This window comes from Pipra filicauda, unplaced genomic scaffold, assembly GCF_003945595.2.
Source record: "Pipra filicauda isolate LSUMZ 115617 unplaced genomic scaffold, ASM394559v2 scaffold11_size5308982_pilon, whole genome shotgun sequence".
Taxonomy (NCBI): Eukaryota; Metazoa; Chordata; class Aves; order Passeriformes; family Pipridae; genus Pipra; species Pipra filicauda.
In genome coordinates, this window is record NW_024103652.1 from 3,790,218 (window position 1) to 3,808,998 (window position 18,781).

At 38.7% G+C, this 18,781-nt stretch overlaps 1 protein-coding gene across 2 annotated transcripts; it reads left to right on the forward strand.

The window, feature by feature from the left end:
• The first annotated feature begins 28 nt into the window (after positions 1–28).
• On the forward strand, positions 29–16,172 carry SRP54 (signal recognition particle 54). Of its 2 annotated transcripts, none has more exons than XM_027726843.2 (16): positions 29–156; positions 3,007–3,115; positions 4,445–4,536; positions 5,111–5,195; positions 6,117–6,221; positions 8,996–9,062; positions 9,149–9,206; positions 9,908–10,058; positions 10,936–11,084; positions 12,422–12,522; positions 12,631–12,717; positions 13,135–13,208; positions 13,456–13,564; positions 14,312–14,482; positions 14,979–15,074; positions 15,709–16,172. In XM_027726843.2, the coding sequence occupies exons 2-16, from the start codon at positions 3,038–3,040 to the stop codon at positions 15,798–15,800; spliced, it is 1,515 nt and encodes a 504-aa protein (XP_027582644.1). In that variant the 5' UTR covers positions 29–156; positions 3,007–3,037; the 3' UTR covers positions 15,801–16,172. The 2 variants fall into 2 exon arrangements, with proteins under 2 accessions (XP_027582644.1, XP_027582645.1); XM_027726844.2 differs by lacking the exon at positions 29–156 and adding an exon at positions 206–647 and having other exon boundaries at positions 15,709–15,874.
• Positions 16,173–18,781: the final 2,609 nt, after the last annotated feature.

The window sequence follows — 18,781 nt, forward strand, 5'->3', positions numbered from 1 at the left end:
CGGCCGCAGCTCCGCGCGGCTCCAGCGGCGACAGCAGCGTCTCGCGGGGCGGCCTCGCCCCGGCGGCAGCGCCGGGCGGGCCGGGCCGGGCTGGGCTGGGCTGGGCTGGGCTGGGCTGGGCGCGGCTCTGCCCGCGTGCCCCTCTCCGCGCGCACGGTGAGTGCTCGCAGCTGTCTCGTCAGCGGGGACGGAAGGTGGGCATCGGGCCCTCCTGGCCCCGGGACTGGACGGGGGCAGCACGGGCCGCTCAGGACCCTCGGTCCGCCAGAGCTCAGTGGGAGCAGTTCTGGGCCTCCCGGACCAGTCCCCGCTGTCCGAGTCACTGGGACGGGGCTCACCCGGGCGGGGCCTGGTCGCTTTTTGTGGCCAGCCCGGGTGCCCGCGGAGAAGGCAGCGGTCGGGCACGTATCCAAGACTGTTCCTTCGCTTCTCCTTCCTTTCCCTTGAAAACGAGGGCGTTGGGCTTTAAGCGAGACAGCCGGTCCCCGCTGCCGTCCCGGGGGCGCCTTCCCGTCCTTTGCCGGGTAACTTGAAGGTGGAAACTCGTAAGCTAAGGTTGAGTGACGCTGCAGCAGCTCCTGCCACTCGCACCTGTGAAACAGCTGCTGCTCCGTTACGGTATTTGACTTGAGATTGATCTAATCCATGTAAGTGTACATTTAGTGTAACTTTATTATACAGACTTTAAGTAAATGTCCCTTTTACTTGCTATCTTTTAAACAGCTGTTTAAACAGCTCTTGCATTTTAGAGTTTTTCACTTTTTAAAATCCTTTACATAAAAGAGTACTGCTAGATTAGCTAGGCAGATTTATATAGGTTTATGCTGGGAGGCTGAGCAGTGGTAGGCAGTCTGTCCCTTCAGAGTTGCTTCATTGCTGATTTTCTTAGACCTAATAAACCCCCTGCTATTTCTGCTGCCCCTTGGTTCCTGAAATGCCTGTTCCCGGCAGAAGCACAGAGTCCTGGCACTCCATGGAGCAGAAGGATGTCCTGGGAGCTCACTGTGGAGGTGCCCAGGTGGCTCAGACTGTGCAGAGCTGACCTCAGCAGAGACCTGCTTGCTGCAGCCTGGCAAGTCTCTTAGGGGCCCTGCCGGGTTTAACCCTGCTCAGGGTGTTTGTGGGATGCTGCATTAAAGCTCAGCTCTCCAGAACTACGGATGCTCAGCATATCCATGTTCTGCAGTGCAGTCACTGCTAATGCCCTCCTGGCTGCCTGCCCACCCAAGCAGTTGTCGGGAGTGTGGCTCTCGACTGGGATGGACTGTGTGTGACAAGCTCTGTTAATTTCTGTACTTGGCACTCCTTGGTAATTCTGATGGCTTATGATTTCTTAATGTGCTAGCGAGAGCAGTTTATATGAAAATACTTAAACTCATCTCCTTAGCAAAGTATTTGCGTTATTCCTGTTGTAAGGCTGTTGGAAGAAGCTTTTGGAATTCTGCAGAGGAAACATTTGTGTCTTAGGACATAATTAACTTTCTGTATTTAGAGACCCATAGAACTCTGGAAACTAATTTTAAATACTGAGCAGTCACATGGCTTCTGTATGTTGGTCATCCTATCAAATTTCTTAGCTGTTATATCCAAGTATTGTGGTTAAGTTTTGTCTGTGGATGCAGTTTTAGCAGCTCAAAGCTTACTGAGTTGCAATGCTATTTTTAAGGGGTTTTATTTTTGCATTATTATGATTTTCATAGGAAATGAACTTGAAAAATATTTTGAACATCTGTTTTGCTGAGACCCTTTGGTAGATCATATTGATGATAATGGTTTTTTAGAATTATGGTGCAATAATGTGACTTGTATGCCTTGTAAAACTCCAAGGTTTCCTTCCTTACCACTTCAGATAACGTGAAGTCCTCTTTCAGCAATGTAAGAAGGTGGACATCCATACCTGTTAATGTACTGATCTGCAAATACTCTATGTGTAGAGGTCCTTAGGAAGCATAGACTAATTTTTTTAATGAATATCGAGGTGGCATGGTAATGGATATCACTTTGGAATTGCTTGTACATACAATGTACATTAAATCTAAAATGTGTAAATGCATTTATTTGCATCATTTGCAGTACCCAGGTCCTGTATTTACAGTGGATTTATTTATCCTACATCTTTTGAAGCTCCTGAAGACTTTGTTCTGCAGTGTGACGTCAGTATTGTGGGGGGAAGAGGGTTAGGCTGGCAGTTGGTTTTAGGGTTTTGTTGTTGGTTTAACCTGCCAGCTTTGTAACAATAGTAACTCTCAATTAGACAAAGCAATCAGGAGATTGGCTTACATGGGTGACTTGTTTTAGCTCTTTTGGAATATATCTGGAGGGTTATATAGGAGGTGGAGTGGTTTAACATGTTGAACTGAATATTCATACCCTTCAGAAATTAACTTTTTATGGTTTCTTAACTGTAAGTTGTGGTACACTTATATGTGAGATTTGTGTCTGTAGTGAACAAAAACAATCTGTTTTTCCAATAAATCCATTAAAAACTACAATGCGAATTTTGCTGATTAAAATGCAAGCATGTTTGTAGGGTTAGTAAAATGGGAAATTCAGTTTGATTTATTAGAAGCTAGATAAAATGCAACCAGTAAATAATGTTCAATTTTGCTAGCAAAATATCCTGCGTCTGGTCATACTGGCTTTGCAGGATGCAGAGTTTCTAAGCTATCCTGCTTGATTTTATTCTGTCATGTAGCATATTGCTGACAAGAAGATAAAAAGCAGGAAGTGTTCTTTCTGGAAGTCTGTCTGAACTGTTTTTTCCTGGTGAATACAATGCAGTTATTCTACACGGTGAAGTGCTTCCTAATTGAAGTGGGTATCTCTGTTTTTAAGTAGGTCATCAGGATAGCCTAAAATTAGCTTCAGGCCAGTGTTTCCTAAAAATAACTAAAAAGTAAAACTTATGCACTTTCTGGATTGCAAAGCAGGATTCTTTACTTGAAAGTTCCTGGAATAATTAATTTGTGATATTGTAACTTGATTTTTTTTTTAATTGTTTTCCAGATACTTCTGAGTTGTACTTGAAGCCGCCAAAATGGTTCTCGCAGATCTTGGAAGAAAAATAACTTCAGCATTGCGCTCCCTGAGCAATGCTACGATTATCAATGAGGAGGTAACTAGTGTGCAAATGTGATGGCACTAACACTTTAAAAGTTCTGAGAAAAAGTTCTCAGAGGCTGATGAAAAGCTTGAAGTAGGCTGATGTTATCTGGAGGCTCTTTTCTTCCTTCAAGTAAAATTTCTACTGGAAGTTTTAACCCCCTGAGAATACTGCCAGAACTTAAAACTAGATTTATACATGGATAATCACCTCAGACATAGTGGGTCCTGTGGTCAAAGGGTCCTTGAGTGTGGTGGCTGTACTTAGGGAGATTAATGTTCCGTGGAGATAATGCCAGAGGAGGCACGTACCAAAGGTTGGGCGGAAGGTAGGCACCTGCTCTGATTTATGGCTGTATGTGCAGCCAGACTATGCAGATGTGAACTAGGCTGGTAGAAGCTGAAATGTGGAAGAACAAATAGCTTTCAATGTAAGCTGTGCTGTCTGAAATGTGAGGAGTGTGTTGTTTGCTGCCTTTATATTCAAGCCAGTGTGTGATTCTGGACGTTTGTTTCAGTTAGTATAGTCTGTATTTTTTGTAATTAAGAGTTTGAAATTATAGCTAGGTGTATTCTGTTATAGGACTGAAAAGCAAGATGGCAAACTAACTAATGTGATGGTTTAAATGTGCCTCTGAGTAAATAAATTGTCAGAAACTGTTTTCAGATGGACAAACATGTGGCTTTAAGTAACTAAAAAGTAGGCTTATTGAGAGCCGTAGGGTTGGAACTTGTGCATAGAGGAAGGGTTTTACCATATTGGCAGCTGGGAGACAACAAATCCTTAACTGAATCAAATACTGCCCAGTATGTAGCAGTAGACACTTTTATCCTCCAAGAGCTCAAGATGTGCAAATGAGGCCATTTATGCAGCTGTTACTTTCAAAAAAAATCTTTCTGTTCAAGACTTTTCACTTTGAAAAATCTTACAACTAATAAACCAGGTTACTAACCAAGGCACCTGCTTGCCTGGAAGAAATACAACCATAGCAGCAGTCCAGTTTCTGAAAATGCAGATAGCAGGGTGTCCATCTTTCATTTAAGAATACTTGTATATACAGAGCTGGTGGTGTGATATGAGATTTTTTGGTGTACTCTCTGAGTACCCATAGGAAAGTTTAGAAAGTCTTGCTACCATATAAGCGGCTGTTGGCCTTAAAGCAATAGGAAGTGTTCTGTTGTTACTGTGTTATATAGTGTGCAGTTGTTACAATTGAGAATCCTTCTCTTCCATTATTACCTTTCACATTTAAATTTTATTTATGTAGGAACAAATGCACAGACTTTTTTTGTGGTGGTCAATCCTGTGTATTGTAAAACAATTTTTTTTTATACTCCAAAGGTTTTAAATGCTATGTTAAAAGAAGTATGTACAGCATTACTGGAAGCTGATGTTAATATCAAACTTGTGAAGCAACTTAGAGAAAATGTCAAGTAAGTGAAATAATCAGAATTTATATGTCTTGACGTTTGTAAAAGTTGTAATTTGAGGTTACAGAAGAACTTTATATTTTTTTAGACACACCCACTTTACCTTTAACAGGAAAATGCAGTTTGCACTAAACATTTAGCCAGTTTCATTAAAAGAATTTTCATCAGGTTTAGCCATTTACTGCTGTTACAGGCTTTTTTCAAAAAACTGTTGCTCTCATCAGCTGAGTTGTCTGATAAACAAGTTCTTCATTACTTCCTAGACACTTCATCTTCACGTGTTCTGTGCTGCCTATAAATAGATCTGTGTATGTGACTGGTACTGTTACCTTGCCTGTTTTCAGATGTGTAATTCAAGTAAATGCAAGTCTGAAAGATGCAAGTATTTTAGAAACTTGTTTTTATCCTCTGTAGAGAAGCGTCTCCAGTGCATGTCACTTAAGTACATCTTATCTGACAGCTCATCAGGATGATGCTGCAGTTGCAAAAACTTTGTTTATTACAAAAACTTTGTTTATTACTAGGTTTAAGCAATGCTTTAAGTTATGCTAGTGTTTCATGGTTTTCTTAAATTCAGGTCTGCAATTGATCTTGAAGAAATGGCATCTGGCCTTAACAAAAGGAAAATGATTCAGCATGCAGTCTTTAAGGAGCTTGTTAAGGTAGGACTTCAAAATTCTGCATTGTGTTACTTTTCTTGTACAGCCCGGGCTATGGAAGCAGTCCAGTAGCAAGCCAAGCTTTTAGGTGGTTATGTGCTACCTGCAGTTATGCTTTCTGTTGAAAGGCTTCTTCCTATTGCAAACAGTAGTCTAATGGAAACTACTTTCTGGACAGTTCTCAAGCTAACTTCAGTTTAAGCTTTAAGTTCACATGTTCTTAGTCTTCAATTGAAATGTGAAGACAAAGGAAGAATAAAGTACTGCTAGCTTCTGGGCTGTCTTTGGTTGTCCCAGAACACACCTTTGCTACCCTAATGAAGATTTGTTCAGACTACTTATAAACCTTTGAAAAAGTGTTAAGTGACAACCTAGCAGTTCATGGCAACATTTCTCATTAATTTACCTACTTGGTCAAATCAGCACCTGAGTATCAGTTTTCTACCCTCCTTCCAGTTAGCAGTGTAATCTTTTGTTCTGTTATTCTGTGCCCAGCCATAGCTCTCAGGAATGTATGTACCTTCTACTCATTTCAGAAGTGAGGCAGCAATCCTAAAAAGCCTTCTGCGCTGTGGGATTCTCACCTGAAGAAGCTCATCCTGAGCAGTGACGGTGGGGTGGAGATCATGTTTCTGTGTTGATTGTTACACTTGTGCCACCTACACAGGCCACCCTGGCTGTAGGGCTTGGTGGTAGAAAAAAATTAACACTGTTACTCTTGCAGAATTACTATGCATAACAATAGATATCTTCCGTGGGCTGTTGCTGTTCACTGTAAATCAGCAAGAACCTGAGCAAAATTAAGACTAAATATGCAAAAATTGTTTTGCCCCACTGAATATGAAACCAGGCACCTAGCATGATACCAGCTCTCTGTGCTTTCAACATTTGGTTTTGCTACATATGTTAAACTTTGTTCTTTAGCTTGTAGATCCTGGAGTCAAAGCATGGACACCTACCAAAGGAAAACAGAATATTATAATGTTTGTTGGTTTGCAAGGAAGCGGTAAAACAACAACTTGTTCAAAGGTAATGTGCAGTGAATCTCTTTGCATGGGTTTGGGGTTTTTTGTTTAGTTGTTTTGGTTTTGGTTTGTGGTTGGTTGGTTGGTTGGTTTGGTTTTTTCCTTGGGGAAGGTGGTGGTCATTGGACTCCTTAGGTAGGGTTTGCTTGTGATCTATGTTATTTCTATTAGTAGCAAAATGCTAACTCACTAAAAGGTAGAGATATTTTTGCAGAAGGGTTCCTGAGATGAGAGGAATGGACAAAGTAATATTCTTTTGGGACAAATAGCTTGTAGGACTTCTTTCAAAAATTTTTGAACTAAACCCTTGATGAAACAATACTGTGTATGGATAAGAAAGATTCTTTCTATTTTTCCTCATTTAGTTGCCATCTGGAGTTAAACAATGACACTATAGTTCGCTTTCTAGGTCAAAGACTAGTACTATGAATGGAACCTATCTCACTCCATTAACTATTTAGGCAAGCCACTGGAATTTGACTTTTGTATTAGATATCTCAGTTAAGTATCAGTGTGTGGTGTGAAACTTCTTCCAGCCCCAGATTCATTGAGGAAATTTACATTTGTATTTTTTTAAGGCTAAAAAAGAATGCTATGAATCAACACATCATAGAATAGGTAGGAGTGGAAGGGACCACAGTGGGTCATCCGGTTCAATCTCCCTGCTCAGGGAGATCATCTTAAAGCACATAGCACAGCATTGTGTGCAGACGGTTCTTGAATATCTCAAGTGATGGAGACTCCACAACCTCTCTGGGCAATCTGTTCCTGTGCTCAGTCACCCATACAGTAAAGAAGTTATTCCTTATGTTCAGGTGGAACTTCCTGTACATCAGTTTCTAGCAGGTTGCCTCTTGTCCTATTGCTTGGCACCACTGGGAGGAGCCTGGCTCCATCCTCTTGACACCCTCCCTGCAGATTCTTACAGTCATTGATGAGGTCCCCTCTCAGTTGTCTCTTGAGGCTGAACAGGCCCAACTCCCTCAGGCTTTCCTTTTAAGAGAGACAATCCAGTCCCTTAATCACCTTCATGGCCCTCTGCTGAACCAGGAGCTCCATGTCTCTCACAATGAGGAGCCCAGAACTGGATACAGCATTCCAGATGTGGCCTCACCAGGGCTGAGTAGAGGGGCATGATCACCTCCCTCGACCTGCTGGCAATGCTCTTCCTGCTGCACCCCAGGATATCATTGGCCTTCTTGGACACACTGCTGGGCACACATGGCACACTGCTGGCTCATAGACAGCTTGTTGTCCTTTTGTTATCCTCTTGTTACCCTTGATATTCTTGGCCAGATTTAATTCCAGATGAACCTTGTCCTTCCTTGTCTCATTTCTACTTACTCTGACAGCTTCTATATTCATTCCAACTGGCCTGACCCCACTTCCTTCTCCTATGTAGTTCCTGCTTATGCTTGAGTAATGACAGTTCTTTGTTCATCCATGCAGCTCTCTTGCCCCCTTTGCCTGATTTCTTGCTCATTGGGATGCATCCTTCAGCGTGGAGGAAGTGATCCTTTAATATCAACCAAATCTCTTGGACCTCTCTTCCCTGCAGGGCCCATTCCCATGGGATTCTTTCTTCCAAGAAGATCCCTGAAGAGGTGAAAATTACCTTTCTTGAAGTCCATGGTTGTAATCTTACCCACTACCCTGCTTCCTCCTTGCCCAATACTGAACTCCACAATCTCACTGTCTCTACAGCCAAGGCTGCCCCCAGCCTTCACATCTCCAACACTTGTTCGTTGGTGTAAGGTCGAGCAGCACACCATTCCTTGTGGGATCCTCCACTACTTGTGACAGGATGTTGTCATCCATGCTTTCCAGGAACCTTCTGGACTCTGTTTCACTGTGCTGCTGCTCCAGCAGATGTCAGGGTAGTTAAAGTCCCCCCCAAGTGCCTGTGACTCCAAGGCTGCTTCATCTCCAAGGTACTTCATCCACTTGTTCCTTGTGATCAGGCGGCCTGTAGCAGACATCCACAACATCATCCTTACTGGTCTGCCCTTTTATCCTAAACCATAAGCTCTCAACTTGCTCATCATCCACCCCAAGACAGAGCTCAGTACATTCCAAACTGGAAGGAAAAATTATTCTGTGGAAAAAAGATGCATCTATCTTGCTTTTTTTGTCATCTGCTTTTGAGGTTCACATGTAGGCTATACTGAATATACGAATTCCTCCGATTTCAGAAGACTTTCCTAGTGCTTCTGTAGGTGAACTTTATTTTGGAAGTTTGTCTTTGGTCAGTCAAGTGTTTTGTGAACGTACATTGTACCAATGAAGGTGAGTGTTACAAGAAAGTTAAGGATTCTATTCATCACTCTAAAATATGTCCTTGCAAATAGAAATATCTTTGTACAGAAGTACAGAAACCACTAGCTGTGCAAGTTGTAGCCAGTATGGTACTTGATATTGAAGATTTACTGTTTTGGGTAGTTCCTAAATGCTAGTCCAATTTGCAGTATTAACAGCAGAATCCAAGAGTCTGTAAAATGGGAACTTGAGTTATTTGTAGTCATTCCTAAGTCAGAAACTGAAATTAGAAGCAGAGTCAAGCTGCTGTTTTCATCTTGCCATTAATAATTATTTATAACATACTTTTCTAAATAATGGCCATGCTAACATTTGATACTTGTAGTCAGTGGCCTCAGTTATAGGAAGGCTGGCTTGCCTTTGTGTCTTCTGTGTGTGTACTTCAGTGACTCACAAGCTGCTACACAGTGTCATGTCAGTGGACCTTTGGTGTAACTGCTTGTTTTGGATTTTTTTTCACAGTTAGCATACTTTTATCAGAGGAAAGGCTGGAAGACCTGTTTGATATGTGCAGACACGTATAGAGCAGGTAATACAGACTTTAATGATGTGGTTCTCTATCTGTAATATTTAGAGATTTTCTTAAGTAGTCCCTTGACTATACCTGTCTTACAGGTGCTTTTGACCAGTTAAAGCAGAATGCCACAAAAGCAAGAATTCCCTTTTATGGGAGGTAAGCATCTTTCAGAATCAGTTTGGAGGACAATTTAACTCCAATGATGTATTGTTCCGTATTGAAGGTCTTGCACTAAGCCCCATCCAGTACATAAATTAGGTTTTAGTAATATATTCTATTTTCTCTAATCATATGAAAATTCTGCCTAATTCTGTATACTGCCAGGATTAGCAGGTAGGGATAGTGTAAGAAGAGATCAGGCATCCAGGAATAATTCGCTACTTTGTGTATAGCAGTTCATAGACATCTACCAGACATATTCACATTTTCAGGAATTATCTTACAGATCAAAGGATATTATTTTTTGAGGCTTAATTTTTTTTGTCAAGTAGAAGCAGAGGTGGACTAAAATAGCTTTTATAAAGCAGTAAATAACTTTCCTCTAAGCTTCACTGGAGGTGTACTGTCTAGGTGCTCAGTTAAATTGTATTTCAGGAAAGGGGTAGTAGAACTTAGTGCAGCTTCCAGCAAGTGAGACAGACAGTCCTTTGCACTTCAGTTCACTATGTAGTAGGGATAAATGGCTTAGGAAGGCATATTTTTAACCAAATTTTGCTTGACATAAGAGAAATTTCTTCTTGAAATCTAGATACATTTATAGTTAACAAGTTTATAGTCAGGTGATGAAATTTTAAATTAGTTTCTTTGGGAATAAAAAATTGCACCTATAACTACTAGATGTTTCTCTTTTTGATCAGTTACACAGAAATGGATCCTGTAATTATTGCCTCAGAAGGTGTTGAGAAATTTAAGAATGAAAACTTTGAAATAATCATTGTTGATACAAGCGGACGTCACAAACAAGAAGATTCGTTGTTTGAAGAGATGTTACAAGTTGCTAATGCCATAGTGAGTAGTTTTGAGAAATATAGTAACTTCTGTCATAGTCATTTGACTGCAATTGATTTATCTTTATGTCCAAATGTTCTGTGTAGATTTTGCTTTAATTACTAGATTATATTAGAAATTACAAACAGGTATGAATGAGCAAAGGTTGAATGACGAGTACTTGATAATTTTTTCAGTTTGAATTCTCCTATCTGTAATTCAAGGACACTTGCATATAACTAGACTGCCATTCTTGCTTTAACTTTTCAGTTTCTTTGCGTGGAAAAACTAGATGAAAGAACCAGTCTGATCTGGTTTCCTGTAACTATGAATACAAAACTTTCTGTGATTGTCACAAATAATTGTCTTAAAACAGAGATGATTGGATAACTTTCAACAGTTTTGATATGTAAATGAAGCTGGTGTTTCTTGTATGGGTTTAAAAAGTCTGGCTACTTGTTTGATTCTGTGGTCTTGCATGACAATATGACACTTCCCACAGAATTCCTGCTAATGGCTAACTTGTTTTCAGAGGAATGATGTCTTAAATCTCTTAATGTAAAACTGAATGGACAATTTGAGCCATTAATTGCTTGTAGATACTAATTAGCTCATTGGCTCAAGATACTGGCTAAAATCACTTGAAACACAACTAATAAGCACAAACCTATTAAATTGTAATGTTCTGTCTTGTAGATAAATCTTTCATGTAGTAATACAGTATCAGTTTTTCAAATGGTCCTTAGATAATATTGTTCATAAAATGTCCTGTTTTAAACTGCACAGCCCTTACATACTGTTACTGCAGCAAGTTCTGCTACTGAATGCATGAACATAATGCATGAACACTTTTTACTAAAGCAGGAAATTATTATTTTGTGTATCTCATTTCTCCTAGCAACCAGATAACATTGTCTATGTGATGGATGCTTCCATTGGCCAAGCTTGTGAAGCTCAAGCTAAGGCTTTCAAAGATAAAGTAGATGTAGCTTCTGTTATTGTTACAAAGCTCGATGGACACGCAAAAGGAGGTGGAGCTCTTAGTGCGTAAGTATTGTGGTATAACAGTGACCAACATCTGGCTATGCACAGCCAGCCATGCAAATGCCTTATTGTCTCACAGAAACCTGTTCTGGGAAAGTCACTGTCACATTGCACAGAATCTGAGATTTAAGTCGGTAACACTTAGATGCTTACCCTTCTTCTGATTGATAGGATCACCAGTTGATATTTAACATCAGAATCAGATATTATGATATATTTTGAATATAGTAGTGCATATTGTTACGTCAGACTTCTGTCTTCTGAAAACAGCATCAAGCAATATTCATTCCATATTTCCCAAAAAGATCCATTGGGGTTTAATAGATATAGCTTACCTGAAGAGTTTTGCTTCTTATTTAATGCCTGAGAGTTTTTTCCAAAGGGGGAAAACCTCTACCTAGTCATATCTAGTAGCCTTAAAACTGTGATGCAAATCAAACTTCTGGATTGCCAGTGTCCAGCAACTTGGTAAAAAGTTGTCTGCAGTCATACTTACCTGAATTCCATTCTCACTGGACTTGCCACGTGCTGTATCTTGGCAGATTATTGACTAGACTATGCTACATTTTATCTTCAGCCTTGTATGATTGTTCCAGCTGCGTTTCAATGACACAGCTTGTACTGAGCTGAGATGTGTCAAAACAGTCAATGTTAACTGACACTGACTTACTGCATCACTGTCTGACTTCGATATGAAGTGTTACAGTTCTTGAGCTGCCATATGTATTTTGTTTTATTTATAGCGTAGTGATAGAAACCTAAAGCTTTTGGTATCTTTATTTTGCTCTTGTTTTAGTTGTCAGGCATTAAGTTGGCTGTATTTGCTCTGTACTGTCTGTGGACTGGAAGCTGAGTTTCATCTAAAAGCTAGTGCCAGTAATTGACTGGTGAAAAGGTTCTGAGTTTTCTTATGGCTAAGCTTTTTTCCTGTGTTGAAAACAAGACTGTCTGTTGTTTGAGGTACCTTGAAGAAAATGTAATCAATGCCTGTGTCATATGACCTCCCAATATTAGGATAAACTGGAGATGATGTATTTTTATTTCTTTCCTCTCAAGTTTCGTAAACTCAGCAATGAAGATAAACAACTTCTATTTCTGTTGATGATTTTTTCCAAGCAGAGTTTGTATTTTACAAAGTACTAATTAGAGAAAAATCTTTTTAACTACTGTCAGCTATACATCCAAATGCTGGATGTTTTTTTCATTAATAATAATCGAGGAGTAAGATACTTCAGAAAGGATGCATAGTGTTGAGGATGCCTAGCTGATTATGTTAATAGATGGTACAAAACATGGATGGTTTTTTGAGAGACCATTTCATAAAATGTATTTTACTGCAGAGTTGCTGCCACAAAGAGTCCTATTATTTTTATTGGAACTGGAGAACACATAGATGACTTTGAACCCTTTAAAACACAGCCTTTCATCAGCAAGCTGCTCGGTATGTATGTACTATGTACAACTATACTTAAGACACTTTGAATTGGATAATGGAAAGTCAAAGTGTAATTTTTTTAATGTTAATTTCAGAGCTGTTTTCCTTTTCCAGGTATGGGTGATATTGAAGGATTGATAGATAAAGTAAATGAGTTAAAGTTGGATGACAATGAAGCGCTCATAGAAAAGCTAAAACATGGTAAGTTATTCCCAGGGCCTGAATAGTGGATGTGTTACAGTGATGTAATGGTGACAGGTTCTCTGTGACAGAGACAACTGAGTTTAATTTGTGTTATGTGTAGACATAAAAATCTTGCTCATGTGCACAGTGAAGAATAGCTATTCTTTCTCTAGTACACGTGGCAGGCAAGTAAACTGAGTTGTGTTTTTTGAGTGATGTCTGTCAGCCTGTAACTGCAGAATAACGAGCTTAACGGTTCAGCATGTGCCATCTTAAACTGCTTATCCATGTGAGCAGTGAAGAGGTTTGTTTATCCATTTATCTATGCCGTATAGTATTTACCTTGTAAAAATGAAGAATAATTGAGAAAGGAGAGTAAGACCAAAATGCTAGTGTGACTTCTGCTAACTTTTTTTTTTTGTTGTTGTACTTTAGGTCAATTTACGTTAAGAGATATGTATGAACAATTCCAAAACATCATGAAAATGGGACCATTCAGTCAGATCTTGGTTAGTTATCCCCAAAATCATTTTATTTTGTCAGATTTTCACTGATATTTGACCAACTTCTGTAAACTTAGAACTTTTCATTGAAACTGGTGTTATAGTCTGTGCTATATGTTTTTCAAAAGGTGAAATTTGTCTACTGCAATGCATAACTACTGAACTAAAAGTTGCTCTCTATATTTTTGGCTGCTTAATTAAAGTTAGCTTTGCCTATTCTGATACAGCTTTTGTTTTTCACTTTTGAAACAAGGGCATGATCCCTGGTTTTGGAACTGACTTCATGAGTAAAGGCAATGAACAGGAATCAATGGCAAGGCTAAAGAAATTGATGACTATAATGGACAGTATGAATGATCAAGGTAAAACAAATGTCCTGGGCTATTTTTCTTTCTCCATTGTTGAACAAGCTTATTTAGAGATCTTTTTGGAAACAAAAAGACGTTGCAGCATCTACTGTGACAGAAAATGATGAGAAATAATTAAGACTCTTAGAAATGGCAAGGAGTATGCATGTCTCCAACTATCTGAATAAGTCTAAATATTTAGAGATACCTTGATGACTGCCAGTTGCTGCTCTGTCTTGTGTAGGGTAGGTGGGATTTTGAAGCATTCTATTGGAAATTCATGTATTTTTATTTTTCATATTGTAACTGTTCTTAAATTATTAATGCCACACTTGCAAATTAAAAAGCTATCTTAATTTTTAAACTGGCATTACTGTCTTTTTTCCTACCCACCATCAGATTTACTTGGTGATATAGCCTGGTCTCTGGAATCCACCCATAACTCCTGCAGAAGTATGCTCTTACCCTTGCACTAAACACATTAATATGGCTTAAGACCAAGTATGCTGAGAACATAATTTATTCAGACAATTTTTTCTATCATGGTGATTAACATATGAAGATAACAGCTTTTTTAGTATTACTTCCTAGAATGTTATGTCTCATTTATGTAAAATTCTGCATTGTCACTTCTAAAACTAGGTTTTTTGTTCTCTGGCTAAAAACTAAATTCTCAAGTAGGAGAACAGGTTTGCTACCAGCTGTAACAGTTGTTAATGTCAGTAACTCAATATATCTTTCTTTTCCACATTCTAATTGCAGAACTTGACAGTACAGATGGTGCCAAAGTTTTCAGTAAGCAGCCAGGAAGAATCCAAAGAGTAGCAAGAGGTTCAGGTGTTTCTACCAGAGATGTTCAGGAGCTTTTGACCCAATACACTAAGTTTGCACAGATGGTGAAAAAGATGGGAGGCATCAAAGGGCTTTTCAAAGGTAAGAAAAACCCAACACCACAAAACCAACCAAGCAACCAAACCAAAAGTAAACAAACCAATCCCCCCCCCCAAAAAAAAAAACCCAAACAAAAACTAAAATTTATTAACTTGCTGGGGACATTACTTCATGTGTGAACACAGAGGAAATGTGAAAACATTGAGTAGGGAGAGGAGAAAGTGAGTTGTAGCTCACTCATTTTCATGATGTTTGAAAACTTTATGTAACTGGTAAGGTCTGCACTGTTCTTCATGCCACTAATGTGTAACTTAGCAGGGAAAGCCACTGTATTTCTATGAATGTAGGCTTGATTAGTACCACAATACTAACACTGCAATCTGTTATATGGGGTGTAGGGACTGTTGATCCTTAAAGTAACTTTAAGTGGCTGATGTAGTAACTTTTGATAATGGACTCATGGATTTGAATTTAGAATTAGAAGGTAACATTCAAATTTATTTCTAGCCCCATATGCTAATCCACTTTTTTTTTTTAGGTGGTGATATGTCAAAGAATGTAAATCCATCTCAGCTGGCCAAACTGAACCAACAGATGGCAAAGATGATGGATCCAAGAGTTCTTCATCATATGGGTATGTGCTGACTTTTTATAGCTTCAAGAGAGGACAGTTATGGTGGAGCATTTGAAATAGAGAAGTGAGGAATGTCATATGGGAATATCTGCGTTATATATCAGTATTAAGTATTTCTAAAACTTTCTAACAAGAATGAGAAAGTTTAGTCCAAATGCTTTGCACTTACCGGTGCTTAATCTAGCCTTTTCGTTTGGATTCAGCTCTCAAAATGAGCAATTGGAATGGTGTCTGGGAACAGTGATGACTTGAGGAATGACTGTGGTAAAGCAAATCTGCCTAAACTTCCCTTCCCTTCCAAGCTTTGCTTCAAGTAATTAAATTTGATAAGAGCAGCTTTAAATAAAGACTTCCATACCAGAACCTTACTAATTGATACTGGTCATTCCTTCAAGGTTTTTTCTTTAGTTCATAATGCACAGGTCATCGTAAAACCTACTTTAAGCCTGGTGTTTTGCAGGCCTTTCTATAATTAGTCATTCAGTTTTTTACTTTCAACAGCTGTTTAAGCCTATTTCGACAGTCTTGGGCTTCTGTGTTTGTATATGACTGAAATATTGTGTGTACTTTAATGAGGCCTCGAGAAGGAGAGCTGGGCTTCAGAGTTAACACATTATGTTCTCACTTTCTGCAGGTGGCATGGCAGGTTTGCAGTCAATGATGAGACAATTTCAACAAGGTGCTGCTGGCAATATGAAAGGCATGATGGGATTCAATAATATGTAAAGAAGCCTTAATACAAATGGACTTGGTTGACTCATCATTGCAACTTCAGTGAAAGAATTTGCTTTCTTCCTTTTTACAGTGATGAGGGAGTGGTCTTTTGAAATCTTATCCAAGCTTCTCAGTTTCTACATCTAATTTCTGGAAACTATTTTTGCTTAAATTAGTTCCTCTCCACTAATAACTGATGGCACAAAGAGTAATTCAATTTAATGAAATAAGATCATGATGTAAAATTTTAATATTCAGAGACACTTTTTAATTGTTTACATCAAATGGCAGCCATTATATTTGTAAACAACCCTGATCTTTGGTTATAGTAACATAAAATGTCACAAATATACTGTAAAATAAAATGTAAGTGGTTATAAACAAGGGAATGGCCCATTTCTTCAGTTGTTTCTAACTGCCCTTTATCAGTATGTAATGAGATTACTTCCTTATTTTGATTTGTTTCTAAAGAGTATTGCAGCTCATGTTTGGCATAGATACTGTAAGAATAGTTCAGTATCTGAAAATCTGCTGTTGGTGCTCAGGTGTGGACCATTTCTGAAGGGGGATGCGCTGTGCTCACGTTTGTACAAGACTTTGTTCTACAGAATTATATCATTCTGTCCCTGTACACGAGGAATGAAGTATATCTGGGTATGCAGATATCATGCTGAAGAAAATCTTCATATTGGGATGCTAATTAAGCATTCTTTTGTTAAGGAGATAATTTCTGATGCATCCTAGGTGGAATTCTGTGCTAGTACTGAATTTTAACACAGAGATAGCTGTATCTAACAGAGCATATTGCTCAGCTACAATCTAGTCTTAATTTCTTATAGCATTTCTTTAGTATTTCAGTTTACTGTGTTGGTCTCAAAAGGGTAGAATCTACAAGCACAGTTCAGAAACTAGGTGTAGACTAAATGAAACTTGAAATCTTGGCAAATATCTTTTACCCTTAAAGTAGGAGGGTGTATTATGAACCTCAATATACTGCAGAGTGCTTGGTTTGTAAATGGACACCCAATGTTATTGCTTATATAAGATAAAAGCTAAATGTAGAAATTAAAACAAGTGGGTCCATTTGTCAGCCAGTTCTTTGAAAAGGTGGCAGCAAACAGTGAATATCTTATATAGGAAGTTATGCTCTTGTGGTAATATAAGGTATGCTGTAACTTAGTTTATAATGTGAAACTGTCTTCTACTTGATTAGTGGTACTTGTGTTCAATGCATGAAGGATGCTGAAAAATCTTCAGGTATGCCATTTACCTAATGCATAGCATTAGTCTGTAAAAGGATCAGTTAAGTTGGATCTGAATATTTTAAATATAACTAAAGAGTCCTTGCATATCACCAGCTTTTAGGGGACCTGTCCTCAGCTACTGAAGTGGTGTGTGTTTACTAAAAACTGATTTTTTTTTTTTTAATAGTAGTTTTAGTTCTTGAGCAGTACAAACCAATGAACTGTACAAAACAAAGCAGAAAAGAGTATCAAATCTTGGTTTGGAATGCAGTTGTAGGGGAGAATGGATAGTTAAATGCATTTGGTGGAAATCAAACATGAATAGGCATATTGAGGATGAACACTGAAGCACTGTGCTTCAGGACAGGCTCAGTCAGACTGTCAAGTTACCAACAATTAACCCTCTATTTTCAATTTATTGCATACATTTAGTTTTAGCTTTTAGTTCACCATTTCCAAACTAACTGTTACCAGATAGGAAGAGAGCTGTCACTAGCTGAGCGTTGGCAGAGGCAAGTTCAGAATACATTTCCTTTAAAGTATAAGATACATGCTTGAATGAACAAAGTGTGTATTTTCTTACCTTAGTGAGCCAGGTAGAAAATACTTTGGAAAATACTTAGAAAAGTTGCCTGAGTATCTCAAGTCTGAAAAAAAAAAATCATGTATGTTGGAGGCACCAAGAAGGAGAGTTCAACTGTAGAGCAGCACTTACAAAATTCTCTCCTAACTTTGTAAGAGAACAGTTTTAGAGACTGGGATATAATTTTTATGTTTATGGATCCTGCATAGCACAATGTGTGGAAGAAAATGCTAAAGTTGTTGCAGGAGAACAGAATGTTCTATATGGCCTCTCAAAGCTTGATGCAAATAAAACACTGTTGGCAAGTGTGTAATAACTCCCCTAGCACCATTTTCTTCCATTAGGGTTTTTGTACTCATCCTCCACAGGATCTCAGAAAAGTCTACAGAAAAGTTTTCTCTGGCATACAAGAACCCTGAAGAGCTAGAGGCAAGCGAAATTTGCTGGAAATACTTAGATGAGACTGAGGTCTGTCTTCCTGTGTGTATCTTGCTGAAAGCTGTTGCTGCTGTCAGACAAGCTTTTGTCTGAGCTGTTTGAGCTCAGTCTGTTGCTGAGCAGTCTACTAAGAGGAAACAGTTATGATGGTCAAGATAGCTGTGTGATTGGAGCTGGACAATTAACTATTAGCACACACAAATAGCTATAGGTTTATTTGTGAACAGTCTTTACTTTTACATAGGATTTTCAATATTGTCATGTGCTAAGTTTATTAAAATTGTCTCAGTTGCAAATGCCAGTTGTTCTGGGAGGTTAAAGATTAAGTTTAGTACTACTGTATGGCTGCTATAATCACAGTAGAGGCAAAGGAAAGCAAGTTGTTTGGTTGATGACTTAAAGCTGTTCTTTAGGAGCTGTTACCCTATTTCAACCAGTCCTTACTAAATAGAATGTAGACTCTACTGTGGATAAGAGGTATTTATGTATCCTAACATTAATTTGTTTCTTTGCAACTTTAAGTAATACAGATTTTTAATACCTAAAGCAGATAGTCAGCCCAGTAGTGTCTAAAATAATACTGTAGTCTTTAATTCATGTGTTTCTGTAATCATATATTCAATATAATACATTCTGTGTTGTCAGCCCTTTTCACAAAGCAACATTTTATGCCTTATGGTAGTATAATTGTGTGATACATCTGTGCTTTACCTGGGCTTTTAATTTGT